This window comes from Pteropus medius, unplaced genomic scaffold (assembly GCF_902729225.1).
Source record: "Pteropus medius unplaced genomic scaffold, Ma_sr-lr_union100, whole genome shotgun sequence".
Taxonomy (NCBI): Eukaryota; Metazoa; Chordata; class Mammalia; order Chiroptera; family Pteropodidae; genus Pteropus; species Pteropus medius.
Genome location: NW_024340696.1, coordinates 28,325,825 through 28,352,824, shown reverse-complemented (window position 1 = coordinate 28,352,824; position 27,000 = coordinate 28,325,825). Strand labels below are relative to the sequence as shown.

At 40.5% G+C, this 27,000-nt stretch overlaps 1 protein-coding gene across 1 annotated transcript in view; it reads left to right on the top strand.

The window, feature by feature from the left end:
- The window catches only part of METTL24 (methyltransferase like 24), a 95,418-nt gene that overhangs the window by 9,469 nt on the left and 58,949 nt on the right, over positions 1 to 27,000 (top strand). The window contains exons 2-3 of the mRNA XM_039870309.1: positions 19,617 to 19,715; positions 25,849 to 25,988. Of these exons, the coding sequence (XP_039726243.1) occupies positions 19,617 to 19,715; positions 25,849 to 25,988 (239 nt within the window). The remainder of the gene's footprint in view (positions 1 to 19,616; positions 19,716 to 25,848; positions 25,989 to 27,000) is intronic.

Here is a 27,000-nt window from a genome sequence, read left to right as displayed (position 1 = left end):
AGTTCAGTAAAGGAAGATTGTTTCTGTTCAACCCCATGTTGCTGGCTGGCACGCAGGCAACAGAAAGGTACAGGCATGTGTGTCTGTGGGGTGTAAAGCCCAAAAGTCACTGGAATTTTTAATATTTATCTTATTATTCTTGAAATTTAAAGCACATAGAATATGCTCAACCATCAGAGGAGCTGGAATATATATTTTAAAAAATCTTAAATAAAAGCTAGCAGTAACCGGCAAATTTTTGTTAGCATTTTTATTATAAATTTATTCCCCATATAACGTGTTTTTTATAAAATGGTTGAGGCTTACCTGTTCATACCAGTTTGTGATTTTTTCCTCTCAAAACTAATTATAAATATATTTACAACATGCTGTTAAATAATTTTGGTCCGTGTCAGGGTTGACTGATAAATGTATTTCTAAGCTTTCGAAAAATAATTTTCACTCAGAAAAATGTTTACAAATCTCCTTTTAACTGTGCCACTAACTATAACTCTGTTACTTCCTTAGTTCAGGCCAGTGGAGTAATTGTGGATTAAAGAGCTAGTTGCTAAACTTTTTTTCTGATCCTGTCTTCTACATTTTTATCAACTAAGTGCACATTATTATCCTTGGTACTTTATATACATTTTAAAGATAAACTCAATTTAACCAACACAATAAACAAAATCTGAGTACTGACTCTATACATGGTATTATGGGAACTATAAGGCCTTCACGAAACATACAAATTAAGAGTGAGGGTGCCACTGTGCTAGGGGAGTTGTGTATATTCTTTTATTTAATTCTCACAACAAATCTGTGAGGTAGGAATGGTCCTCATTTTGCAGACGAGGAAGCTGAGGCCGAGAGACATTAATACATTTGAGCAAGACGCAGCTATAAAGAATGGAATTGGTTTAAACTCAAAATCCATGACTTTTTCATTTTTCTCACTGAGACAGGCAGCTAACAATCCATTCTCACATACAGTAGATTATTTACTAGCTAAAAATTAAACAAAAGACACCACAAAGTTTAAAGACAATTCATAGGCTGGGAGAGGATATTTGTAATGCATATCACCAATAAAGGATTAATATCCACAAATTTAAAAGAACACCAACAAAACAGTAAGAAAAAGAAAACTGAACAGAAAAACACACAGGGAATTAACCAGGAACTAACAGAAGAGGAAACCTGAAATATTACCTTTATCTATCTATCTATCTATCTATCTATCTATCTATCTATCTACCTACCTACCTACCTACCTACCTACCTACCTACCTATCATCTATGGAAAGAGAGAGTGTGAGCACACAGAAAGATGATAAATCCTACCAATAAACAGGGGAAGAATACAAAATGTCTGCTAAAACAAGGATTGATAAGAATGGTGAGAAAAAGGAACTCCTTACTAAACCACTTTATCCAAAGTAGCTTCCTATCACAGTCACCCTCCTAATACCTTCTCTTATTTTCTGCATGGCATTATCATTGATATTTTTTTATTTCTTTAATTCTTGTTTGCTGTCTCATCTCCTAAGAAGGAAGGGAGCTGGTCTGTCCTGCTCACCAGTATATCCCCAATGACAATGATAGTTCTAGCACATAGTAAATGTGCTGAAAATATTGGCTGAAGGAATGGTTATTTCAATCAATGAGGTACTAGACCAGTGAGTTTGAGGAACATCTGCATCTTCTGAGAGCTATTCCAAAATCCTCTCCAGGTCTCTAATTTCTGAATCAGGGTATTATTATACTACAGACTCTTGGAACAGAGCATCCAGCATTGTCTTTGCTCCAGACAACAGTGACTAGACCACAGAGATCTGGAGTCACATCGGCCTGTACCTGTTTCTCTATGGCCTGTGCGCTAAGAATGGTTTTTATAGATGAACATTTGCAATTGATTTGATATTAGGAAACACTAACTTTGAAGTCCAATGAAATAAATGCTGTAAAAAAATCCATTCTTCTCATTAGTAGACCTACATTATGAAAAACTTGCGTACAATTATTATATTTTGAATTTCATCAATAAAATGTAGAAGCTTGTCTTCTCTCTTGTTATATAAATACCTACTTAATATCCTTCATTCTGCCTCTTTGCTCACAAAGTCTAAGATACTTGCTATTTGGCTCTTACAGAAAACATTTGCCTCCCCCTGCTGTGGAGTGGCCTCAGGGTCAGTCACCTAAGTGGCTGTTCCAGGTGGGGGTGACCACTGACCTTCAGTGACCCCAATCAAATCCATGAGAGTCTTTTGCTAGCGTTTTCCCTCTGAAGCCTGAGAAGGATGGTCCTAGACTTTCAAGAGGGCCATGGAGAAAATGTTTTGGTCCTCTGTAACCATTCTTGGGAATGTCATCATAAAGTCTTCCAGGTCTTTGTTATGAGGTCATTGCCATGCAGGGAACATTAAAGTGGTTTAAATCTTGGTATTTGTTTACACTGCCTGTTACTGACTTTTTCTAACATAAGTATAAGATTATTAGATTATATCGTGACAGTCAGATGACCCCATCTTTTCCAGCTTCGGGGGTCATCTTTTCCCTTAAGACTTAAATTAAAATGGCTTGGGTCACGTGCTGAGAGATCTGGTACTTTTCCTCCCTTGCGGTGTTCTGATAATGTCCGAGGCTTCCATTTTCTGGTCTCTCTCTGTGAGTTACTGCTCCTAGTTCAGTGTTTCACCTCTGGCCACTGCTTTATCCTCTCTGCTCTGCGCTGCCCACTTCTGTTATCCCCCAGAATGACACCAACACAGGCTTTGTAGAGGGAGATATTAACACAGTTCAAAACAAAAGCAACTGAAAATTGATTATTTGAAGTTTTCTTAGCCATTGAGGATTTCTTTCAGGCTGTGTTTTCTTCTTAGACTCCTGCACCATTGACCCTGCCTGCTATCTCTAATCTACACATCAATCTCTTTCTTCCATTTTCAAGCCTTCAAACCCCCACCGCCCATGCTAGTACTCTCTTACGCTTCCAGCAAATAAATTCCAAACACGTGTCATTTTCTTACTCGGGCAATTTAGCTTCCTCTGTTTTCCTCTCTCCTTCCACATCTGGCCTGGAGATGAATTATGCCGCTCTGTAGGAAGGCACAATTGGCTGCAATCAGTGTTTGTTTTCAAAAATCATGTTTTCCCCATCCCCTTGACTATTAGACCATTCACATAATGTGCTCAGCACAGTGCCTCGGATGTGGTAACCTCTCACTACATGTCGATTGTTCTTATTATTAGGAGGATTGTGCCAACTTGGGTCCAGTGCTAGTCTCCTCATCCTAGCTATGGCTACTGCTATTTTATTTTATATTATTAGTGGCATTTTGGGGAAAACAATATATTGCTTTACGCAGAACCCCTTTTTTCCTTCATACATGTCTTCATTTCCTCTTTTGACTTTTGGGGTTCCTGGTGAACTGTGCTTCCTTCTGTCTGCCATAGAAATGAGTTCACAGAGAGTGCTGACATTAACATTAGGTTCAAGACTGCCCGGAAATGACCCAGCAATTACACTTGCAGATATATACCCAAGATAATAGAAAACATATGTTCACACAAACTTCTACACAAATACTTATAGCAACATTATTCGTAATAGCTGGCAGTTGGAAGCAACGTGAATGTCTATCAACTGATGAATGGATATACAAAATATGTTATGTCCATATGATGAAATATTATTCAGCCATAAAAAGGAATGATGTTTTATACATGTTAAAACGTGGATGAACCTTGAAGATATTATGCTACGTGAAAGAAAACAGTTGCAAAGCTCACATATTGCATTAATCCATTTAATTAAATATCCAGAAGAGACAAATCTATAAAGATAGGAAGTAGATTATGGTTGCCAGGGGCTGGTAAGAGGGAGGAATGGGGAATGCCTGCTACTGGGAATGGATTTTTTTTTTTTTCGAGATGATGAAAATACTCTGGATTACTCAGACAGTGGTGATAATTTTGCACAGTCAGTGTGTATATTAAAAAACCACTTAATTATTTGAAGTGGTAAATTTTATGGTATGTGAATTATATTTCAGTTAAGAAAATTCTCAGAAGCCCATGGAATGAATGAATGACAATTGTGAAAGTACATGCTCTGCTCTGTTCAAATAAAGACAAATGAACCGTGAGAGAGCCCTGAGACCCCAGCCTGATGGTGCTCACTGATGGACACGGGTGCGTTCAGCAGAAATGTGGAGTCCATATGTTTGTTTCTCCAGCAATCATCTGGCTTGGCCCCTCAGGACTGGTTCACCTGGTGAACTTCATGATGCTTCCTCTCCCAACCGCTTCTCAGGCCTGGAAGATGCTTTGCAGAGTCTGACATAGGCAGCTCTCCACTAGGAAGCCAGGACCTTGGCGTTTGCTGGATAAGTGAGAACCTCAAGCTGTGAGCATTTTGCATAAAGCACTGACTCAGAGCACCGGGCCTTTGTCAAAAGATGTGGCCAAGCACCTGTCATCCTATTGCACCTTTTATATGAGTGAGTTCTTCTGCTTTGGCTACCTTGGTTCTTCTTTCTTGTCTTCATTCTCACTCACATGACTCTTGTCACTTTATTCATAAGGACATGTACAAGAGCACCTTGTACATTTTGTGTTAAAGGGAACAGTAGTTATACCAATACCTTGCTTTTACACAACTCTTCCCTGTGTCCAAAGGCTTGCTCTGGACCATCCCAAGTGGTTCTCATAATGGCCTTATGAGTGAGACCAGTGTTTTTTCCATTCCACCAAGAGGGAATCTGTTAAATAACAAGTTTAAGGTAAATAGAAAATGTAACCTGGGTTGGCTGAGGTCAGATTTAATATTATTTCTACTCTATACTGTGGCTACCTCCATTCTGAAATCTGGATCTCTGCAAAATATGTTGATCATTCAAGATTTTAAGTTTGATATTAAGGGATCTTAGATCATTTCCAAGTCAACTAAAATAGTTTAAATCTTAATTTTTGCTATTTTGTCAAGTTGGAATTTCAAGCAGGACTTACATTGCTTAAGAACAAATTCGAACTGATTATGTATTTATGATAGGGAATGTTCTTTTGAACAGTGAATATTCATTTTGTACAGAAATAGTAAAAAAAAAAAAACCCAGCTTATTTAACTAATATGCATTTAGAAAACATTAACCTCAATCAGGAGCAGAGAGCTACGTCAGTTTTGAAACTGCAGTGCTTGAATTTATTTGGGTACCCTGGATACAGAGAATTGTTTTGGAAAATCTGAATGTCTGGGCCTTACTCCTGGATAAGGCATGTTGGTATTTATAAAACTAAACCACCATCACAGACTGGAGCCTGTTTAACGACACAGCATTGTATCCTTCCTTAGGATGGTAATGTGTTGAGATAAAGAGCAGAAAAAAGAGTATTATATCTATGAAAAATTCATTTAAAAAATATAGGCAAGCCAGGATGCTGGTAATTAAAATAAAGGTATGTATGTTTGGTCAAGTCATTCACTTAATAGGAAAAACAGATCAAAAAATGCTCTTAAGTTTTTTTTTTTTTTTTTAATGTTTTAATAACAAAACCATGAGGAATGGGAGAAGGGGGGTAAAGAAAATTGGAAATTGAATTTTCGGTGTCTTTTATCTGAGGAGTTCTAAGATTATAGTTATTTTGAAATCAAAGTTTTTCAATTTAAAAATAGACGTGCAGAAATAAGAACAGATTGGAGCTTAGGAGGAAAAAAATTGGAGTGAGAAAGAAAGAAATACAACAGGAAGCCTCTGTGCAGGATTGCTGATGTCCAGGTTCTCCTCGGCTTTCCTCTGGACTATGTGGACAGCCAGGGTAGTGAAGACTTGGATTGATTTCAGAACAATGATTCTTCACATTTTTCGCATTATGAAAATTTGATGAAAACAGTTTGATGGAGGCAATGGACAAGGGTTCCAGAATACTGAACATGTGTTTGCATACACACTCATTTGCAATTGATTTCAGGACATTCACGGACCTCATGAAGCCCTAAATTCTTAATTCGAGAGTGGATCAGAATCTCTCATAGGAGTTCTCAGAACACAGATATCTCAGCCTCACTTACCCCAGGCCTCCTGTGAAGGACCACTCCCTCCCTAGGGAGGCACGCGTGCCTGGTTGAGACATATCAGTTATGACTGGGATGGTTGATTCCTAAAGTTGGGGTAGATGTTCCAAACACTATGTTCTCCTTTCACTAAGAGCTGCCCTAATTCCATGGGCTTTTTGCTCCTGGAATCACCTCACTGTTGACTGGGCTGAGATCTCAGGAGGTAGAAACCGGAGACCTGGCAACAGCCTGTAGAGTTGGGACCACCCCTGGCCTGGCCGGGTGCTGAGATGTGGTGCTGAGATGTGCGATTCTACTGATGACCAGTTCTGCTCTCCTTGGTTTTCTTAAGCTACACCTTGAAGAAGAGCTGTGTTTTGTTTTGAGAGTAGTAGCCAATGGTTCCTCCCTGGTATTGATTTTTATGTTATTTCATTTGTAAATAAGTTCTTGTTCTATGCCGAAAAAATGTTGAATGCTAAAAACAAACAAAAACTTAAAGGTGGAAGAATTCATAGCTTCTTGAGAAAACAAACATAAAGGAAGTTATGGGTCATCTCCTCCAGTCTTCCACCTTGTCCACAGTCCTGCTTTATGTTTCTATTTTTCCAGCTGTGCACTGACAGTAGTCTAGCATATAAATTGATTAATAATGTTGCAGTCTCTAACTGAGCACTTGTGGAATCTCTACAACCATGTTAATTAGCAAGTCGAGTAGAAGCATCATATCCAAAGTCACTAATTCATAGTAATTGGTCAGTTATACAGAGTTGGTTAAAATATCGTCACAAAAGTACACACAGTCTATTTTAACTTAAAACATATGCATGTACATTTGTTTGCCAGTCTTTTGTTCTGAGTATGGCCCTTGGCTGGAGTTCTGGTGTTTCTAGTAAAAACCCATCTGAACTGCATCACCCACCATTGCCAGATTTGTTTTCTTCAAAGTGGAGCAAGAACTTGACACTTGTGAAGCAGCCTGAATGCAGAACATCTCTAGATTTTAGTGTTCTTGTTATTCTTTTTTACAGTTACTTCACAGATGCCTAACACAACAGTATTTAAAAATAGCACCTAGCTTTTAATTGACTTGATTTTTATAGAAAGGAGAACCTGTTTGCTCTCTGTGCACAGACTTCATTAGTTTACCTAAATTTTAATTAAATTATGTAATTTCAGTAACTTGTACAACTGATATAAACTGGTGTGGGAACAAACCAAATGACTCCTGATGAAAACACAGCTAGTCTGGTAGCAGGAGGAGTGTACAGGTAGAGAAAATACTGAGAGTCAACTAATCAGACAAGTTGGTTTTGTAGACAGGTTGAGAGTGCTTCTACTGTAATAGACATTGAAGAAAATCAGAATCGTGCACCATGTTTGAAAGCATATTGAAGTTACTTAATTTAATTTGTAAAATAAATTCCTACAAGGAGGAGTGCATGTACTTAACTTTAAGAGAATCTGCCCAGCATTGTGCAGGTTGAGTGTTCAGAACCAGGTCAGAGCAGTTATGGTCAGAAGGTCAGTGTCTGCAAGGCTTTGTGGGATCAGCCTCCCATGGCAAACATAGTTTTTACCTTTATCTGAACAATTAATTTTTCTGCACTTACAAATAAAATTTACAGTAACAAATATTTATAGTTTCAAGGTTATATGCTGACAATCTTTGGAATCATGAAAACAAACTTTTAATATTATAGGAAAGCTCTGTGCTCTTCTTAACAAATAGATTTGGATAAACTCTAACTTTATGATTTCAAGGTATAGAAGTTGTACAAATTTAGCTTAAATTTTATAACTGGTATGCAAATATTTATTAACTTTTTAATCTATCAAAACAAATGTTAATTTTTAATGAAATGTTTGAAATTCTCAACAACACTTTTTCACAGTTTCTCTCAGGACTCCTGCTAAACTACTTGTTCTGGTTTTATTTTAATTTGAATAAAGCTGGATCAAAGACATTTAGGGTTTATAATCATTTATTTCTACCCAATAAATAAAGAGTATTTGTATTTAGTTAGATTAAGGTATAACCACAAAGCTCAGCTAATGAATTTCCCTATTTTCTTCCAGAGTAATAAAAAAATTGTCCTCAACCCCAAGAATTATATCATGTTCTTTCCTCCCTGGCATTTAAATCAATGTAAAAATGTCTCTTGGAGTCATTTCTGTGGGGGACTTTAAAAGAAGCAAAACACATGGTGTCCTCACAAGGCTTGTAGTCTGGTTAGAGAAACAAGATCGACACACTTGAAACAGATTCTCCCAAAGGTTTGATTAAGCAGAATGAGAAGTATAAGCAATAATTGCTAAACACCTGCTTTGCATAGTTTATTTTGTGCATTGTAGATGCTTGAGTAGGAAATTAGGAAATTTGGGAGAAGTATGTGGGACTAAAAATGGACTCTGAAGAATAAGTGGACTTTTAACTGACTAAGGAATAAGGGAGAGAATTCTGGGTAGGAGGAAAAAGGCCTGGCACAGCATGTTGTGGGCAGAATGCACTTAGGAAAGCAGACCAGAACGTAGGATTTGTTTTGTATTCAGGCTGTTCTTATGTTCTTTATCTGAGCACTTTCTAACTTCTCTGAATTTTATCAGCAGTGAATTATCTTCGGTTACACCTCCTCTTTTCTTTCCCTATCAGAGAATATCCGTAAGACCAAGGATCTGTTCTGGCCTACCATTTAATCACTGATGGTGAAGGTTCTGTGAGGATGCATTCGTGATAATGGTAACCATCTTTTAGTTACCTGTATCAGTCAGATGGGCTAGATTGTGTGGCAGTTACAAACACTCTCAAAATTTCAGTGGATTAAAATAGCAGACTTTTATTTCTTGCTCATGCCTCATGTCCACTGTGGGTGGGTTGGGGTGCAAGGCAAGATCTCAGCTTCTCGGAGTCCTTCAGGGACTCAGGTTGACCCTTCCTCAACTGAGTTATATCACTGTCATTTATCAGAAAGGCCTGAATCCTTTCTCCTGACACATTCTAATCCTCCTTTTTAACTCATTGAGGATTGGTCGTCTATGACATTTTCAGAGCCACTGGTAAACTTTTTGGTGTGTTCCATATCTTATATATAAAGACTTTCATAAATATGTTACCTATTGCATGTATGAATGTGTCAGTGCAAGACAGCCATTGTGAATCCCTTCTGAAGTTGCTATTAGGCATGTCCTGTCTATATTAACAGGAAAACTAGGTATGGAGAAGATAAAACTCTGAGGCTTGGGATGGAGGCAGCATGGTGTCGCAGAGCAAGTGTGGGACTACCATCCTACAGCTTTGGGTCCGAGTCAAATCCTTGCCTCTTCCTACCTGTATGACTTTGGAATGTCATTTCACCTCTCTGAGCTTCATTTTCTTTAATTATAATATAAAAGTGTCTGTCTATATTATCTTTAAAGTCTCTTTAAATACCGTGATTCTCTATAAATATAGAACAAGTAAAATTTAAAGCTGGAAATAGTTTCTATTCTGGATTCTATAACCTGCTTGTTTTTTTAAGTTCTTCCATGTGGAAGGAAGTTCGTTTTTCTTTAATGCAAAAAAATGTTAGTCCTTCCTTTTCATACAATTAAGAAATATGGTAAAACTTTTCATCATTTTAGATTTTGCTATATTTATTTGCACAGTTTGTCCCCTTTACTCTTTTTATTTCCCATCTGAAATGGGGAAAGGGGACTGGGCCAAGGTCAGCTGCCACTTTGGCAGCTCCCCTCCTAACCTGGGAGATTCTCACTCTCAGCCACCAAAGAACTCGGAGGCCAAAGAGTTACACAGCGGCAAACCCAAAAATAATTGGCCTCCAAAAAGGTCTGCTTCCTTTAGCAATTCTTCAGGTTCCTGAAAGGGCCACTTAGTGATAAAGATTGTAGATCTTTCCTACCATTTAGGTTTGAGGCTTAAGTGCTTTTGGTCCCAGAGTTGTCCGGCCAGCTCTCTGTGCCTTGTTTTATACTGCTGGCAGCTGCCCACAGACAAAAAAGGAACATGTATTGGGCTGCTTCTACTTGTCAGGCACTATAACTTAGAGTACATTCAGACATAAAAATGTTCTATAAATACAGAATCATGTGAAGAATGTCCCAGAACCAGAGTCTTATCTCTAATTGTCAGCAGGATTCACTCAGGCTACCAAATACTCTATCACTATCAAAAGGGCCGGAGAGTGGCGACATGGACAGTGTAAAACATGAATAATATGAAAACGACAAAAGATTTAGTTAATAATGAATGAATGCAGACCTAAAACTGAGACGTACATACATACCTGCATGCATACATACAGAATTGTGAGCAAGTGTTTCAGGCACTGAAGTATCTTTCCTGTAGAACTGCTCAGCAGCATTGAGCTTTACCATTGACAGGCGTTCTGCTCGACATGGCACCTCGGAAACTCAGCAGAGGCTCTAAGGCTGGGAAACCCACTGAGGGCATCTGCATGGATGTGACCTGTAGCCTCAGGATCACAGTGAGGGAACACTTGGGGAGACCTATGGTTTGGCATGTCGTTTGGGGACCAATGTGGACTGAGAGCCACCAGCGGGTTCTGGGTACCCCCTATGGACAACCCTGAGTTCCAGGTGACCTCGTGGGGAGGATGGAGATTGCTGTGCAGGTATTAGGGAAGCAGCCCCTCTCTCCTCTCATGCCCCTCTTTTCCTCGTTTCCTTTCTCCATTCTTCTCCCTCCCTCCAGGTGGTTTTTCTCTTCTCCCTGCTGTCTGCTAACTCCACGTCTCCTTCGGCTTTGGCAGCTTTCAAGATCCAAGGATCCTTGAAATGGGTTTAGAGGGGTGCTGCAGACCTTGCATCCTGAGAAGCTAATGGTTTGGGAACCGGTAAATGTTTGGGAGCTTGTTAACTGGCTGAACTTTGCTGACTGAAGTAAGTCCATGAACTCATAGCAGATTGATGTTGATTCAGATGATGTTAAGTTTCTAGGATTTCGAGGCCCAGAAAATCTGGGTACCTTATGTGTTTTGAATAGGGTGCATATATAGTATAGGGCTGTGTGTGTGTGTGTGTGTGTGTGTGTGTGTAATGCGTGTGTGTGTGTATGTGTGTGTGTGAGAGAGAGAGAGAGAGAGAATTTTTAAAAATGTGGTTCATACTGTTTTTAAATTCCCACTTGCTTTCTTAGGAATTCTTATATAATCTTACTTTCACAAGACGAATGAAACTCCTCCCTCCTTTTCCTGGGTGATGTGTTACCCCAGTGAGATCCATGATTTGGCATTTGAGTGCTTACTATGTACGCAGATGCTATATAGTTTCCACATCATGAAAACAAGTGCAAACCTCTGCATTTCACTGGCTCTACTCTGGGAATTTGGCTTTTCTTTTTACTGTCTATGATAAAAACCTAAACCATATAGACTATTTTGACACACACACAAAACATGCTGAATTTAAAGATGTCAGTTTAAGAACAAAACCTAGCTCAAATTTGTTTGGCATTTGTTTCTAACTTACCAGGATAACTTAGAGATAAATCTAGAGCTGAACGTTTAATCCTTCTTGTCCTTCCTTGTTTTTTTCTTTTTTTTCTTTCTCTTTTTAATTTCTTTCTAAAAATTATCAGGGCCTGCTTGAATTATAGTACATTTTTTCTTGTCAGAGTTGATTTGATTTCTGGTCCCTTGCCTCCTGGCCTACACTGTAATGATGAAGAGGCAGCAGATTGGTGAAGAAGGGAGTCAAAATGCTGCTGTGGATTTGGGTTTCAGCCTGTGTGCTGTCTGCTGCCAGAGACAGTTAGATGGACTTGGGGAGGTGGAACCGGGTCTTAATGAGGAGGGAACTCCAGGGTAAGGGGCTCCCCTGTGGGATGGGCTGGCTGTGTCCTTTCCTACCCAGCCACTTCGACCCTGGCCCAACGTCAGGACCTATCACAAGGTTAACAGAGACTCAGCTTTTTTGTTGTTTTTGTCGTCTTTAGTTTTTAGCAGTGTGACTATGATGTGTACGGATGTGGATTTCTTTGAGTTTTCCTATTTACGGTTTGCCAAGCTTCTTGAATCTTTAGGTTTAGGTCTATTGTCTAACTTAGGAATCTTTCAGCCATTACAGCTTTAAATACTTTTTCTGCACTGAATTTTTTATCTTCGCCCTCTGGGGTTCCAATGACTGAATGTTAGACTTCTTGATGTTGTCCCTCGGGTCCCTGAGGCTCTTTTCATTTTTTTTTTTCAAATTATTTTTTCTCTCTGTTGTTCAGATGGATACTTTCAATCGATTTATCTTCAAATTCACTGACTCATGTCATATTCATTCTGCTATTGAGTCCGTCTACGGAGATTGTTATTTGCGTTACTGTATTTTTCAGTTCTAAAATTTTCATTTGGCTTTCTATACTTCCTGTTTCTTTGCTGAGACTTCCTATTCTTCCCTTCGTTTCAAGAGTGTAGTCCCTTACTCCTTGAAGTACTTTTCAAGTTAGTCACTTTTAAGGTTTTGTCAGATAACTCCAGCATCAGTGTCATACTTGCATTGGCATTTGTTGATTGTCTTCTCCTCACATTAATTGGAATTTTTTGATTCTTTATATACTGGATAGTCTGGGATTGTTTCCTGGAAATTTTGAATCTTACGAGACTCTGAGTTGTGTTTAAATACTATAGATTGATATATTTTTTTTATATATCAAATATATCAAAATATATTGATATATTTTTTTTAACAGGCAATTGACCCGGTTGAGTTCAGGCCTCGAGTTCCAGCCAGCTTCTGTGGATTGTGACTTCAAAATCAGTTCTGTTTTCAAAGCCTTTGCAGTGTTTTTCAGACCTGTTCCACATCCATGCTACCCCCTGGCCTGTCTGGGACAGGGGCAGAGGTCTGTCTGTTAGCTCTGTTCTCAAAGTCTTTGATATACTAACAAGGATCAGATTAATGCACACAGAGCACAGGGGTGAACCCAGGACTTCATAAACCACTTTTTGAGATTGCTTTCCCTCTCCCTGATTTTCCCAGTGTTATCTAGTTCCTTGCATTTTCTGAACCTTTGGCCAGAAAGATTGGGCTTTAGTTTCCCCACGCTTTGCCGCACACTTCCCGTGACTGTGCTCAAGGCCAAGGCCAAGCTTTGGGAGAAGAAAGACAGAATATACTCAGGGGGGTTCACCCTGCCCGCTTTGGCCACCGCCTCAGATTGGAGAGGAAGTTCTCCTCTCCTCAGAGCTGTAGTTGCCTGTGGCCCCTGCTGTAGCCCTCCCATTACCTCTGTGGAATCGATTTGGGATGCAAGCATTGAGAAAAGAAAAAGAAAGGCGAGGGGGAAATGGGAAATTTTTCCCACTCTCAGCATTAGGAGACCCCTTTCCTCCTTGAGCCTATACAAGAGGGCTTCCCTGGATCTCAGTCTCTGCCAATGCCTGCTTTCAGTGTGAGTCTGCCTTACATGGGAGGCAGGAGCAGAAATACCAGAAGAAAAACAATGGGGACCTTATTGCCAGTTCATTGATACTTTGAATTCCAGTCTTTCCCCCCAATCTACCTGCTAGTATTAGCTCTTCAGATTCCTCAGATAGCTGCTGCAAGCATTCTGCCCATGTTTTATTGCTACATTTAGTGGATGACATGGGGTGGAGGTCTGCTTCCCCATCTTATCCAGAACGGAAACTGAGATTCTTTTTTTAAATAAAATTTGTGCATGGGATATGCAAGTTTTAATTATTATCACAAAATGTGTAACCAACCCCTGGTCTTTTTGAAGCAGGCTGACTCTGAGGAATAGGCCTATTCCAGGAGAATGTTGTGGGGAAGGCATGTGAGCTGCCACCCCAGAGACTTTCAGAGCCCCTGGTCACACTCCAGCGAAGGCCTAAAAACCATGACGATCTAAGGGCATTCCAGAAAGGCAGTGGCTGATGCTCACAAACTCTCAGCTGTGGCGAGATTCATGTCCTGTCCAGGCACAATTTTGTGCCTCCTCCTCCCCCAACAACTTGCACAATCCTCTTCTTTTTCTAAAAAGGAATAAACAGTTTTCTTCAATCATTGTTTCCTGCCCACTAACAGATGCTCTTAATTAGCACAAAATTGCAATGAAATTGCTAAATAAATGTATTTTGCTTCTTTGGGATTTGTTTTTCCCAGAAAGCTTAGCCTTACCCAACATCAACACATCAACATATACTCAGTGTATTGTTTAGTTTGAGTCAAGAACTCACAACCTTGTTTTTTTCCAAGAGCACAATCGTAATGCAGAGAATCAATTATTAGCCGTCTCTCCCAATAGAAATCGCTAGTTCTCAAACCTTTCAGGACCTTATTACCGGTGGGAATGTGCAGTTGAGAGTTTTGAAACTTTATGAAAATATCCCAAACACTCTACCAATTATCCATCACAATAAAAAAACCGATGGTTTAAATCACTCATCATACAATTCCATTCCTAAAGAACTTTAACATTGAAACACAGAGGAATGGACCATTAGAAGCCTTCTTTTGGCTTATTGTATATTTGTTGTTTTTTTTTTATACCAAAAAAATGTAAAAAAAAAAAAAATGCTTGTAAGAAATTTGCTTGTACAACCGGTAGAGGTATTGTTTTTAGTTTGACAATTTCTGCTTGGGTTTCGTGAGGTCATTAAAGGGTGTGGAGAAACTGCTTGTGAGGAAGGAAGTTGTTATTCCAAATTTCAAGATAAGGCAAGCTTTTGCACAAGGCAGTATTGGTGGCTCTCTTTTCTGGGTCATGGGTGGGTCTGCTCTTTTCTATAATTTTATTTTTTGTTATAGTGCAACCAGTTTTATTTGGAGTTAATGCTCTTGAATTAATATATTCCTATTATGTGCATAAGTTTAAGATGGTAGGCAAAAGCGTATTTTAAGAGATTGCTTTATTTTGTGCATTATTTTTTAGGAGTAAAATCTTGGAATTCAGTTTCTTTGGCTTGAAAGAATCACTTTCATTTTTCAAGAAACACATTTAATGCTGAAATCATAAATTATAAAAATATCCGAAAGCCTCATGGCTATGCTTGTTGCATTCTTTTTGAGCCAAATCCATTATCTTCGTGCACCAGCTTGGACTGACTCAGTGGCTACTTTTCAAGCTTCGAGAAACATAATCTCAGATGTCTGTAAAACAGCCCCTGAACAACATAAGTTTGTTGTGTATAAAATCATTTGCTGTCCTTAATTTTGATTTTTGGAAATTTTTCTATGTTATCAAAACATTTGCTCCTCATTAGAAGAAGCCAACTCACGTTTCAATGCACATTTCCTGGAGAAAGTGCCAGATAATGCCTTCACAAACAAAGGAGGGGGCTGCTTCCTTTCCTCAGAAATCCAGTACTCTGCCTTCCCTGAGATGCTGGTCCATGCTTGGGGAGGGGCTCCGTTGTATGAGTGACCTGGTGGTTTAGTAGGCGGGACTGACTGCAAAGGCCTGGAGCCCCCTGCCTCTCCCCACCCCACCCCCACCCCCAGTCCCTGCAGGGGCCTCAGGAGCATGGCTGATTCTCTGTGGCAACTCATTGTGTATGCTTCATTTGACATTTGAGCTCAAGCCTGCTGGGGACAGACAGACCAGCCCCAAATGACAGTTTACCTCTAACCATCTTCTGCTTAAACTGCTCCTTTACTGTCTGAAGAGGTAGTGAGGGCACAGACAGGACTCGGAATTCAAGCTCCTATCTCCCAGGAGTTAGCATCCTGGGGTTAGCATCATTCTGGCCACTTGATATTTGGAGCACGTAGAAAAGAGTGTATTCTGGAGTTTAGGAAATTGTTTGGTGGTGAAATCGTAATGATACATTTTATTTTAGAAAAAAGAGTTATTTTATTTTTTTAAAATTTTTACCTTGTTCTATTAAACACTGCCCATTGGTATTTTAAGGGGCTTAGAGAATTCTGTTTGTGGGATTTTTGGAAGAACAAATATTAATGTATTCATTACAGTATTAAGACAAATGATAACTTAAAGAGATGATAAAAGTTAGTGGTTTCCTTAGGGAAATAATCACAAATTACTGTCAGATTGATTCCAATAAGAACATTACATGAAATGTTTTTTAAACAGCTCAACCAAAGCAATAAGCCAGAAAGCACTTCTGGGGGCATCTCTTTGCTGTATGTTTCTATTATATCCCCACGTGAGGCCCCTCAACTTATGTTATTCACTGTTCCAGCTGCCGTGTTGAGGTCAACACTCAGTTGGAAATGAGAAATATCAGATTGCGCAGGGTATTGTTTGTGGATCCTTGAGATAACCCTATAGTTTCACCATATCGATTCCTCATAAGATGCTGTACAGGGGAACTTCCATTTGCCCCCGAGACCTGCTTTGCACCCCGGGAGACTGACCTGTATAGACCAACCTCAGCCTCCATCTTCTCTGCCTTCCTGTTGGGTTTGACAGTTAGTGTTGGTAGGCGATAGGACAGGATGTGATAGAATTGGCTATGTTACTCTATTAAATACTTTCTCCATACAGTTTCTCTCTCCAGGTTCCAAAAATTCCTCCCTCTACTTGCTCGTTTAAGCTTATAGTTTATAAGGGCTCTCTGGTGCTACCAGCTTCAGGCATTGCATTATTCCTTATTGGTTTCCTTAAACTCTGCCCGCACCTTTGTAAAGATATTAAATTCTTCCCAAATTAGCCGGTTGGAAGGATCCCACTGTATCTTGCCAGAACCCTAACTGATATTTGCCCAGGTCACACAAATGACAAAGTTGGTTATAACGTAGATATCATAATCTGTCTCTTTCACATTATTTTAAGTAAACACTCTCTTCTAGACTGGTCCGCTTCCAATTTAGAATCAAATAGAGCAGGGCTCAGCAAACTACAGCCTTGCAGGCCAGATCCAGACTGTCGTCTGCTTTCGTAAATGGAGTTTATTGGAACACAGCCACGACCACTTGTTTACTTACTGTCTATGGCAGCTATTGAGTTACAACTGGAGGTGTGAAGTTGCAACAGAAACCATACAGCCTGCAAAGACTAAAACGTTTGCTACTTGGTCGTCACAGAAGAAATTTACTGATCCCTGATTTAGAGGAAAGCCATAATGGGTGAACTTTTATCATTTTCATCAAGAGACTCCTGGGCCAGATGCCGGGGCATTTGTGAGTGGTCCCACAACGATGCCATGGGAAGCTTTAAACCCTCAGGCCTGAGCAGGCTCGCATGAAGCACTGTGTTGCTGTGATGACAGCAGTGACAACCTCTGCTGTCACTCTTTGTCACTTGATGTAAAAGTAATGTGGCCAAGCCAAATGGGAGGTGTTTGTATTTAAATGTGCTTATCATTTATGATTTCATAATTAGTTTCCTGAAAAGAGTGGCTCTCCCTAATGTTTCGGCATTTCTCTGTCTAAGTTATTTTGGATGTATTCATCTCCCCACCAGACTGTGAGCGCCTCTTGGGACAGTCCACGTTTTATTCATATCTATGTTGACCAGTGCCTAGCACAGTGGCTGATGCTACGTGCAAGAAATAAGGGGGAGGGGAGAAGACATTAACTGGGAAGGTATATGAACTAATGTTCTCAGGCTCTCTGACTACCGTCTCTGCCTGTTCAATCTTCAAAGAATAAGAACAGCCATAAGAAAAGGGACCCCTCAGGGCAACGTGACTACATAATTTGTGGGGCCCAGTGCAAAATGAAAATGTGGGGTCCCTTGTTTAAAAATCATTAAGAATTTCAAGACAGCGTCAGCAGAGCATGAAACCAAGAACGGGCCCTTCTAAGACTAGGCAGGTCGCATACCCGTGAAACTGGCTCTGACTTAAGAATTCCCCAAAAGAGGCAGGCTGTGGAAAAATCGGCGAGGGTTCTTTAAGAATGGAGGGACGCAAGGCACTGAGTCACAGCAGATGGTACAGACCTATCTGGTAGCCAAAACTATGGGCCCCAGGGACTCTGTTCAATGATTAATAACCTGCCCTGGAACAACTCTTATCAGTTGCAAAGTGTTTGCAGTTATCTCAGACTCTCACTCCAGAGTGTATTCCTTTTCCCCAAACCCACACTGACTAACCTGCTTGCTCCCCCACTCCTCTTTGCTTTCAGTTTAACCCCAAGTCACCTAGGCCACCCGATCTAGGAGCAACAAACCACAATTGTACTAAAGCATCTCAGGGCTAGACTGTTTAGGTGTTTCTTTTCTGGGTGACAGTTCCTGCCCCAATACCTATCTTAGCCTGTTTGGGCTGCCATAACAAAATGCCAAGGACTGGGTGGCTTATAAACAACAGACATTTATTGCTGATGGTTCTGGAGGCTGGAAGTCCGAGATCAGGGTGTCAGCATGGTTGGGCTCTGGTGCAGGCCCTCTTCCGGGTTGTAGACTTCCTACTTCTGGCTGTGTGTCCTCACATGGTGGAAGGGGCTAGGGAAGTTTGTGGGGTCTCTTTTATAAAAGCATTAATCCCATTTATGAGGGCCATGCCCTCACCTTCCAGAGGTCCCACTTCCTTGGGCATTGGGATTTCAACATATGAATTTGGGAGAACGCAAACATTCAGACTGTAATAATACCGAACTGAGGAACGATATATATATGTGAGTGATCCCTGTGTCTTGTCTCCAGAACACTCCCCTGCTTCTGTCCTCACCATAAGAGGGAGTTTGGGGTGCATCCCAAGCACTCTGCAAGAATCCCTATGCTAAGACACCCAGCCTTTCCAGGTGTTAGACACTCACCTTGCCAGGAGCTGAGCTTCTCCCAGCCCCCAACCCTTTCCATGGGCCGTACTCTCCCCTTGGAATTATAATGAGTCTCTAGGAAAAGAACTATAGGTGGAGAACTTTGAGCTCTAGCAAGGACTTCATGACTCCTACTCCCTTTTGACTGGAGGGGTCCCCATTTTTGTTTCTTCCAGACCACTACCTTCCCCCAACCCTTCCTTCACCCCACCATCTTTACGACAAAAAGCCCTTAGGGTTCATTTCTAGCCACTCTATTCATGGGAGCTCCTCATGTCCGCTGCTGAAAGGTAGGGGCTGCCTCTGGGTGCTAGAAGGCCACCTTGGTGGTGACAACTCCGGGGTCCTCTCCTGCATGTGCAAGGTCCCAGAAGCCAGGAGGTCTGGAACACCGGGTGGCGTTACTGGCTTCGTCTGTTTCTGTCCTGGGGAAGATGCCCAAGCACCCCAAGAATTTCAGGCATGATGGTGCTGAGACAACAAAACTGGCCTTTAGGGAAGCACGTATTTCCGAAGCACTAAGCTCTGGAAACCGTAGTAGATAAGGAGATATTTAAAGGGGTATTTCTTCTCAATGGGGAGCAGCACCATGTAATACAAAGCTGCAATTGAGCCAACCGGATGGGGTCAAGTGAAGTTTGCCTTTGATCAGAAGAACCAGATGTCCCCTGGGGCCTTTACAATCTCCTGCTTAGCCTGGTACTGGGCTTTCTCAGGTCTCATTTGTCTCCCTGTGACTGATGTGGCCTCAATGACAGCAGCTTCGAACCAGCTCCCTGTCCCCTGTGCGCAGATGTGTTTGTTTTGCTAGAGCACCTTGTCGCCTGTCTGATACTCTATGTCTTTTCCAATCCCCACCCTAAATTCCTCATCCCTTGCACACTGACCTTTGTCTTCTCTCTCACAGGGTCCCCGGTGGCATATAGACCTCCAGCCTTGGGCAGGCCCTACTCAGTCTCTGGATGAAGAAGCCTTGAGGTTCCTGAGATATATCAGCACCACCCAGGTTGTGTTTCAGAAGCAAGAGGATTTGGAGATGATGTAAAATATACTGATTGCCCTCTTTAAAGAGGAATTCTTCAGTAAGGGGTGGGGAGGTTCTCAGCCACTCCTGATGGGGACTTGATAAGGACGTGGTTTCTGAGGCATCACTGCTTGAATTTATCCACTCACTTAGAGGCTGATAAGATGCCATCTATCTGCTTCAGCATCCTCTCCCTTCCAAGAAGTATTGTCATCCTGAAATGTTTTAATGATTCATCCTGATGTGTTTTAAGGATCCACTTTAGAAAATTGCTTTGGAAAACCATTTGAAGTGATTCTTGCCCACTAGTAGTCAAACGTGTCGCAAAACAAAACCCTCTTCTGGAGGTTCGAGCTTCATTTTGTATCTGGAGGAATCTGCCTTTTTGCTTTTCTGCCACAGATGCTTGACAGACAGGGACATGCTAGGCCAGAGAGCGGAGGACACTTTGCAGGCAGTCCAAGGAGAAGCTTATGAATCCAGAGGGTTTCTGTTCTTTAGGGCACTTTAAATCATTACTGAGTGCCGGCCTGTGTTAGTGACTTAACATACTGTGGCAGCTCCTGCCCAGCTCCACACGCAGGCTGAGTCAGTGCCCTGAGCAGACAGAGAGACCGTCCATTAAGGAGAGTCTACGTCTCTTGACACATCAATCGGGAGATTCTGTTTTCAAGTAGACTAATCCTGGGAGAGAGAGGCATAAGAAGAAATCACGGCCGGAGGGAAATTTCTCCCTGAACTGAGAGGTGCTCGTAAATTAGCATCTCAGACTGGCCGTGAGGAGTGCATAGGCCTGCTTGGCAGACTGCACGCTGGAGCTGGTATGGCACTGTGGACCCTGGTTCTTTTGATGTCCCTTCAGCCCACTGGCTCTTGGCATCTCACTCTTCCTCCCAAACCTTACTGGTGGCAAAGTCCATTTTTCATCCGTGGGAGAGAATATATTTTTAGGTCTTTAGAAGGCTAATTTAGGGGTAAAAGAAAGTCTCATTTCTCATATGATGCAGTCAATCAGGGATTTTAATACTTGTCACCTCGACATGGAAGTAAAAGCTTGTTGAATTAATCATGAGTAATGGGATGATAAATTGGTCCCTGTGCTTTACATAATTTTTATCTTATTTTGCTGCTGCAAATTAATTTGGTGGACTGACACAGACTTAATTAAAATACTGAAATTGTAATTTTATAGTTTGGTTTTATGTGAAGAATAAGAGGCTGGATCTCTTAACTGTGACTTTAAGAAGCCCTTAAAGGCCCCAGATAAAAATGAAATGATAAATTTATGAGTTGAATTTGAGAATGATGGGCTCCACCCCCCAAAATAAATTGACCAAGTGAAAGCATCCAAATTCCATTTAATATGTATTGCAGGTTAATGTTCTGTAACTTCTAAAAGGCATATTTACTTAGAAGAAGCTCTTGAGGCATGAAAGGGTCATTCCAAACCCCTTTGGGTCTTTCCCATAGGTTATGAGCTGAGAAGAGAAAAATTCTAAAAAAAAAGAAAAAAAAAAAAGAATAGCGTTCTACAGTGTGCTCTGATGTTGTGACCCAGCGCAATTGATTTTGCTTTTCTGTCTCTCGCTGTTCAGATCTTGAAAAGGAAGAGTATTAAATTATTTCCAAGGTGTCTCCCAGTTCTGTGACCTTGTCCTGTGTTGACAGTAGTGTAGGATTGTTATTAACCAAGTATTTTTGAGCACCTACTACATGCCAGGAACTGTGCTAGGCCCTGGGGATATAGTCTGTCCTCAAGAGAAATGAAGCATACAGTGTCTCATTTGCAGAGAAATGGGCATACAATGATTGTTCGGCTTGATGAGTACAATAATAGAGATTTGGTTGATGAAACTAATTAGAAGGATTTTTGTCCTCGAGAAAGAATGAGATAGAATGAGATAATTTGGGGTCATTTTCATCAGGGGCATTTTACCCAGGTTAAGTCTTTTGCTTTTGGGTCACTAGAAGGCCAGGAGGTGGGAGCTCATCAGAGATGACACTAACTTATTCTTAATCAGAATCTTTTACTAGCCAGTGCTCCCTCCCCATCTCTATGTAATGCAGAGCTTCTTTTTTTTGGCTGCTTTTGGGGCTTATGCTTCATTTAGAACGCATTTTGAAACTGAAAATATATAAAACTGGCAGAATATTAGAGTCACTATTACCTAAAATGTTCAGTTAGCATAGTGAGTCATAACGGGCAAGGAAGAAAAAACTTAAATCTCTAAAGGTACTAAAGCAAATTCCACTTCCGTCCTCTTATGCTGCTTAAAAAAAAAATTCCCTCAAATCTGTGTTCAAACTTATACAGCAAGGCCCGGCATCTATTATGTTCATCATTGATTTATTCTTTCCTCAATTTAGCAGGCATTTGTTAAGCACCTGTTTCATGGCTGGCACTACGCTGGACACTGGCTGGAATACCACTCAAACCTGAATTAAATACCCACTCACTTTGGTAAACAGCTAGGGTGCGAGAGAGTTCTAGCAGGATGGACAGATAGGTGGGGAAGCTTCCTCAGACCGAGGTTGCTCAGCCACAGAAGCATAGAGCATGGGACAGTGTGGCATTAGACTGCAATCGGGATGATGCTCCTGGATTTGTGCATTGTAGTGACTCTGATGACATGATTGGGGCCCTGTATTTTTTTATGAAACACCAGAGGATATGGTGTTTGGGCAGAGTGTGCAGAACATGAGGCTCAATTTAATTAAGTGTTGTTTTCTAATGCAAGAGACCATGATTACATCTCTGAATTCTAGAGTCAGTGATACACCACTGCTAACTAATGGTTAAATCATAAAAACAGTGCTCTGTTCTAAGGGAAGGCTTCAGATCTAGCTTTTTATGGCAACCCCCAAACCATATGCTTCCAGGAAGCATATCTTGCAGTACAAAATTAATCTAAGCAACAGTTGCTGTTTTAAAAAAGAAATATTAAATATGTTTTAAAATCTATCTCTCTCTCTAATCCTCTACCTATCTATTTTTGAGAATAACATAAGAACCTGAGCTCTGGAGATTCAGACTTTAGAATTTCATAACAATAGTATTTATAATATTTATAATACACACACATCCATACACACACACACACACACACACACACACACACACACACAAATGGGGAGATTGGATAAAAGCAACAAAAACACAACTCTTTCTTTGAAATTTTACCTTTCAAAATAATGGTGATCAAAATACAGTTGATCATTGAATTGATTCTTGCCAAAGGTCCCCAAATTTTAAGGGCTCTCTTTGCCAGGTTCTATTGAAGGGTTGGCAAAAATGCTATTCAAGCTTTTGGGATATAAAATTAAATAAAAATAAATCAGATCCCTGTAAGTTAAATAACTAAAAAAAATTTTAGAAAACATTTTCTTCCCGGAGTCTATTTTCCTTTGTCTAGGCCTACTTTGCTTTTATATGGCTAAAATTTGTTTTTATATGGCTAAAAGGAGAATTAGAAGAGAGAGAGAACACAATTCCTGTAGTTGAAGCTTAGGTAGGAGTTATTGCCCTCACTTATTCTGCTTGCAAGAGGGGTGATTGAAGCCTTGTCCATAAATTAACAAGAAAGTTTGAAAAATCGATATTTAATTAATTTTTAGGAGCTCAATTTTACTGAGTACTCTTAGTTGTTTTCAAAAGCTAATGTCTATCAACAAGATAGTTAATAAATGGTTAAAAAGGAAAAACACTGTGTTTTATTTTTGAACTAGGAGAGGAAAAGAGGGATATTAACAGAGAGGTTGAATGGAAAAGAATGCCTTTCCATATCTGTGCAAGATGAAGTCTGTGGAAGAAGAAGAAATGCTTAAAGAGTCATTTTAATATCATAATACCATACTCCCCAGTGTTGGCAAAGGAGGAGCAGCTGAACCTCAAAGCCCTAATCTTGACTCTTAATATTTACCTGACTCTTTCAGGCCTCTGGCTAATCGTCAGTGCTGCCTCTCTGGGTTTGTTAGGAGTGAGGTTGGAGGGGCTGCCGTTTTCAACTTAAGAGTTCTGACCCAAGAGTTGCCTCTTCCCTTGATTTGCTAAGGCACAGCGGAGGCCAGGCGGAACATTTCACTGGGGCTTTACAAAGGGCTTTCAGTAAACTCACAGGACCACTGCATAAGAATCACTTGAGGAAGCTTATTAAAATGCATGTGCCCAGGTGTCAGCTCAAAAATACTGATTTTACAGATCTGGAAGAGACTCAGGAATCTGAACTTTTAAGTACCTCCCAGGTCCATGAGAAAGTGGGTGGACCACACCTTGAGAAACACTGTGGGAGAGGCCAGAGTTAGGTTCTAATGGTGTTAAGAGGGTGTTGTAAATGAGAACATGTGAACGTCCCTATCCTTTCTGTCATAATGGAGGTTCTTAGGGAGAGGTACACACAAAGAGCAATAGCGGATGGGCATTGTCATACCACTTTAAGAAAAATACCCTAGGAAGCTGTCCTTGAGCAAATGGCTCAACTTTGAGGCCCAGGCATGCTTTAGGGGCTCACAGAACTGCCCTGGCCTAAATAATTGCTTGCAGGAGGCAGGGTATGGAATAGAGCGCCAGTGGATGTGCTTGCCCTCTCTTAAAAACAGGCCCAATGAACACACTGAGCTCTAATTAGATTAGAAACTTCTCCTCCCTTGGGTGAGCGGGTGGGGACTAGGAGATGGGCAGGCAGAGGCATAATTTTCATTTAGATGTGGGAGAATAATAGGAATGAATTACATAAATTAATATATTGACACACCCAGTTAATAAATGTATTCTGTACTAGTTGCTTGGGTGAAGACTCAATCCCATTTATTATTATTTTTCCTTTACAGTGGTTGTAGTCAGAGTTACTGGGTAGAGAAAAAAGAATATAAATGTATAGGGTTTCATTTTTTAAGCTTTCCTCTAAAATGTCCAAATCCTAGCAAAATAGGCATCACATAATACACTATTTTCAGATTAAAATTTTGGAAAGTCAGTAAAATAAAGGACTTGGGCAAGCCTAGAATATCTTCTTCAGAAGAAAATTGTTTGCTGTTATGTTTTCCAATGAATTAAAGCAACGAACCTCAAAACATCCTTTGCACGTGGAATGGACTGTTGTCTGTGATGTGACAGCAAGAGCTGCTGCATGATTCGTGGAGCATGGTGATGACTGTGAGAGTTTTGAGGGATTGGGGGAAATACTGTTGCTCAGTAAGGTAAATACCTTGGCCATCAACTTGTTTTCTTTGGTTCCAACAGCCTCAGCCATTCACACTGTTGGCCTCAAACGCAAGTCAAAAATTCCTTACAGAGTACATTTACTTAATGTGCATTTGAAATTAGAGCTTGCTTCTGCTTGACTTAGGTGCACATTCCCTTTAGTTTTCTTCTCTAATTTGACGGATGAGTTAAGAGAAGTGCATCGGTTAGCTCAGGGAGAGCCTCCTTCTTGGCTGGGGCCCTTGCTCTTCTCTCTGAGGAGAAAACTTACTAGAACATGGTATCACAAAGAGTCCTGCCCTATAAACAGAGACTAGGGTTTAATTTCACTTGATCTGGATTAGCTGTTTACCTTGGAGAACACATCTGGACTTTGGCCCCACTTCATCTGCCTGAGATAAAGCATCAATAATTTTGTATCCTTCCGAGCCTACTGCGCCCGTGGATGAATCTCACAACTTCTGATGAGAATGCTGTGCGTAACAGGCCTCTGTGTCCTGGAAGCACTGTTCTCCATGTCTGGAATGCCCTTCTTGGTCTCAGCCTCTTAATCAACCTCTGTTCACCCTCCAAGACTAACACACTTCTGCAAAGCCTTGCCTGACCTCTCCTCCCTGCCATCTTTGTTCCCGATTTGTTCTCCCCTACGCACTTTGTGCATATGGCTATGGCAGCTCGTAATGTCCTTTCGAACCTGCTAATGGTCTTCACGAGGTTACTTATAATCTGGTATTTGGAATTCTTCTGAACATTTTCCAGCAGTCTTGTGTTTCCCTGAGGAGGGGCGTAGTTAGCAGTGGAGAAGGATATAACTCTCCTGTTATGGTTTCTAGGGATCGGGGAAGCAGTAAGTCCCTACCTACCATTTATCATCCAGCACTTTAAATTATTCACATTGATTTCCAATCCTTACAGATTGCATGTGATCACGTGAACACGGACAGCCTGACTACCAACTCCAGCCCTGCAAAGAAGCCCTGGTTGGTTTGTCTCGATGACAGGTTTGGCTTAGCTCATCAGATCCGCAACAAGCAGTGCCGTCTGTATTCTTTAGGGTAAGTATGTTTCACAGCAGAAGAAAGCAAAAACAGTTCTGCATATAACGAAGGCCTTCTCAGTAGCACGAAGTTATGAATGGGTGCAGTGTATAACAACAGGTGGTACACTTTGCCTCCTGTCCTTATTTCAGACTCATCTGTCTGTTATGTAACAGTGGCTGCTTGCAGATCACCCAAAGTTGTCAAGGCTACTTTCTTTCCCATTCTGCTGGTAGTAAGCTGGCAACTTCAATTTTCAGCATGATGATGATCTTCTTAGTGAAGCCCATGATTTCCAGCTAGAATTAACATTTTTATTATAAAGAGAGAGAAAAATATTAAGAATGCACCTAGAAAAAATAAATTAGAAATTTTATACACTGTTATGATGAGTGACCCAAGGCAAATGGCCACTGCTGGATTTCTATGTTTTTTGCCAATGGCAAATCTGTGTATACTTTTACATTAAAAAAAGAAAGAAAGAAAGGAGACTATTATGAAAATCATGAAATTTTGTCAAAATTGTGGGAAATATTGGTATTCAGTTATTCAGGCTGAAAATGACTTAAATGTACAAATGAATTTAGAGAGCTTTTTATAAAAGGGTGAATAAAAGTAATGAAATTATTTCACCAAATACACCAATATTAATTAAACAATCCTGAATTTACAAATGATACATGTCTCCAAAAATAGGCAGAGGAGAGTTATTTTTGTTTGGAACACCCTGTTCCATAGACTCTTTATAGCAGCTGGTGGTTAGGTTCTCAGGCAAGGTCCCTGAGGTCCTTTAGAAAGTACTGGGAACCACAACAAGTGTCATATGCTTGTTCCTCACCTGTAGGTTTCATTGCCTCTATGATTTACATTCAGGCCCATGAATGTAACCAGAATCCTAGATGGGAAGCGTTAGGGGCAGATCCAAAGGTCCTAATAGAGGATCCATTACTTGTCAGACTTTACACTTGATCTTAGCCAAAAGTCCAAGAAGCGATTGTCAAACTTTACCAAACAAGACTTCTTAGTTATA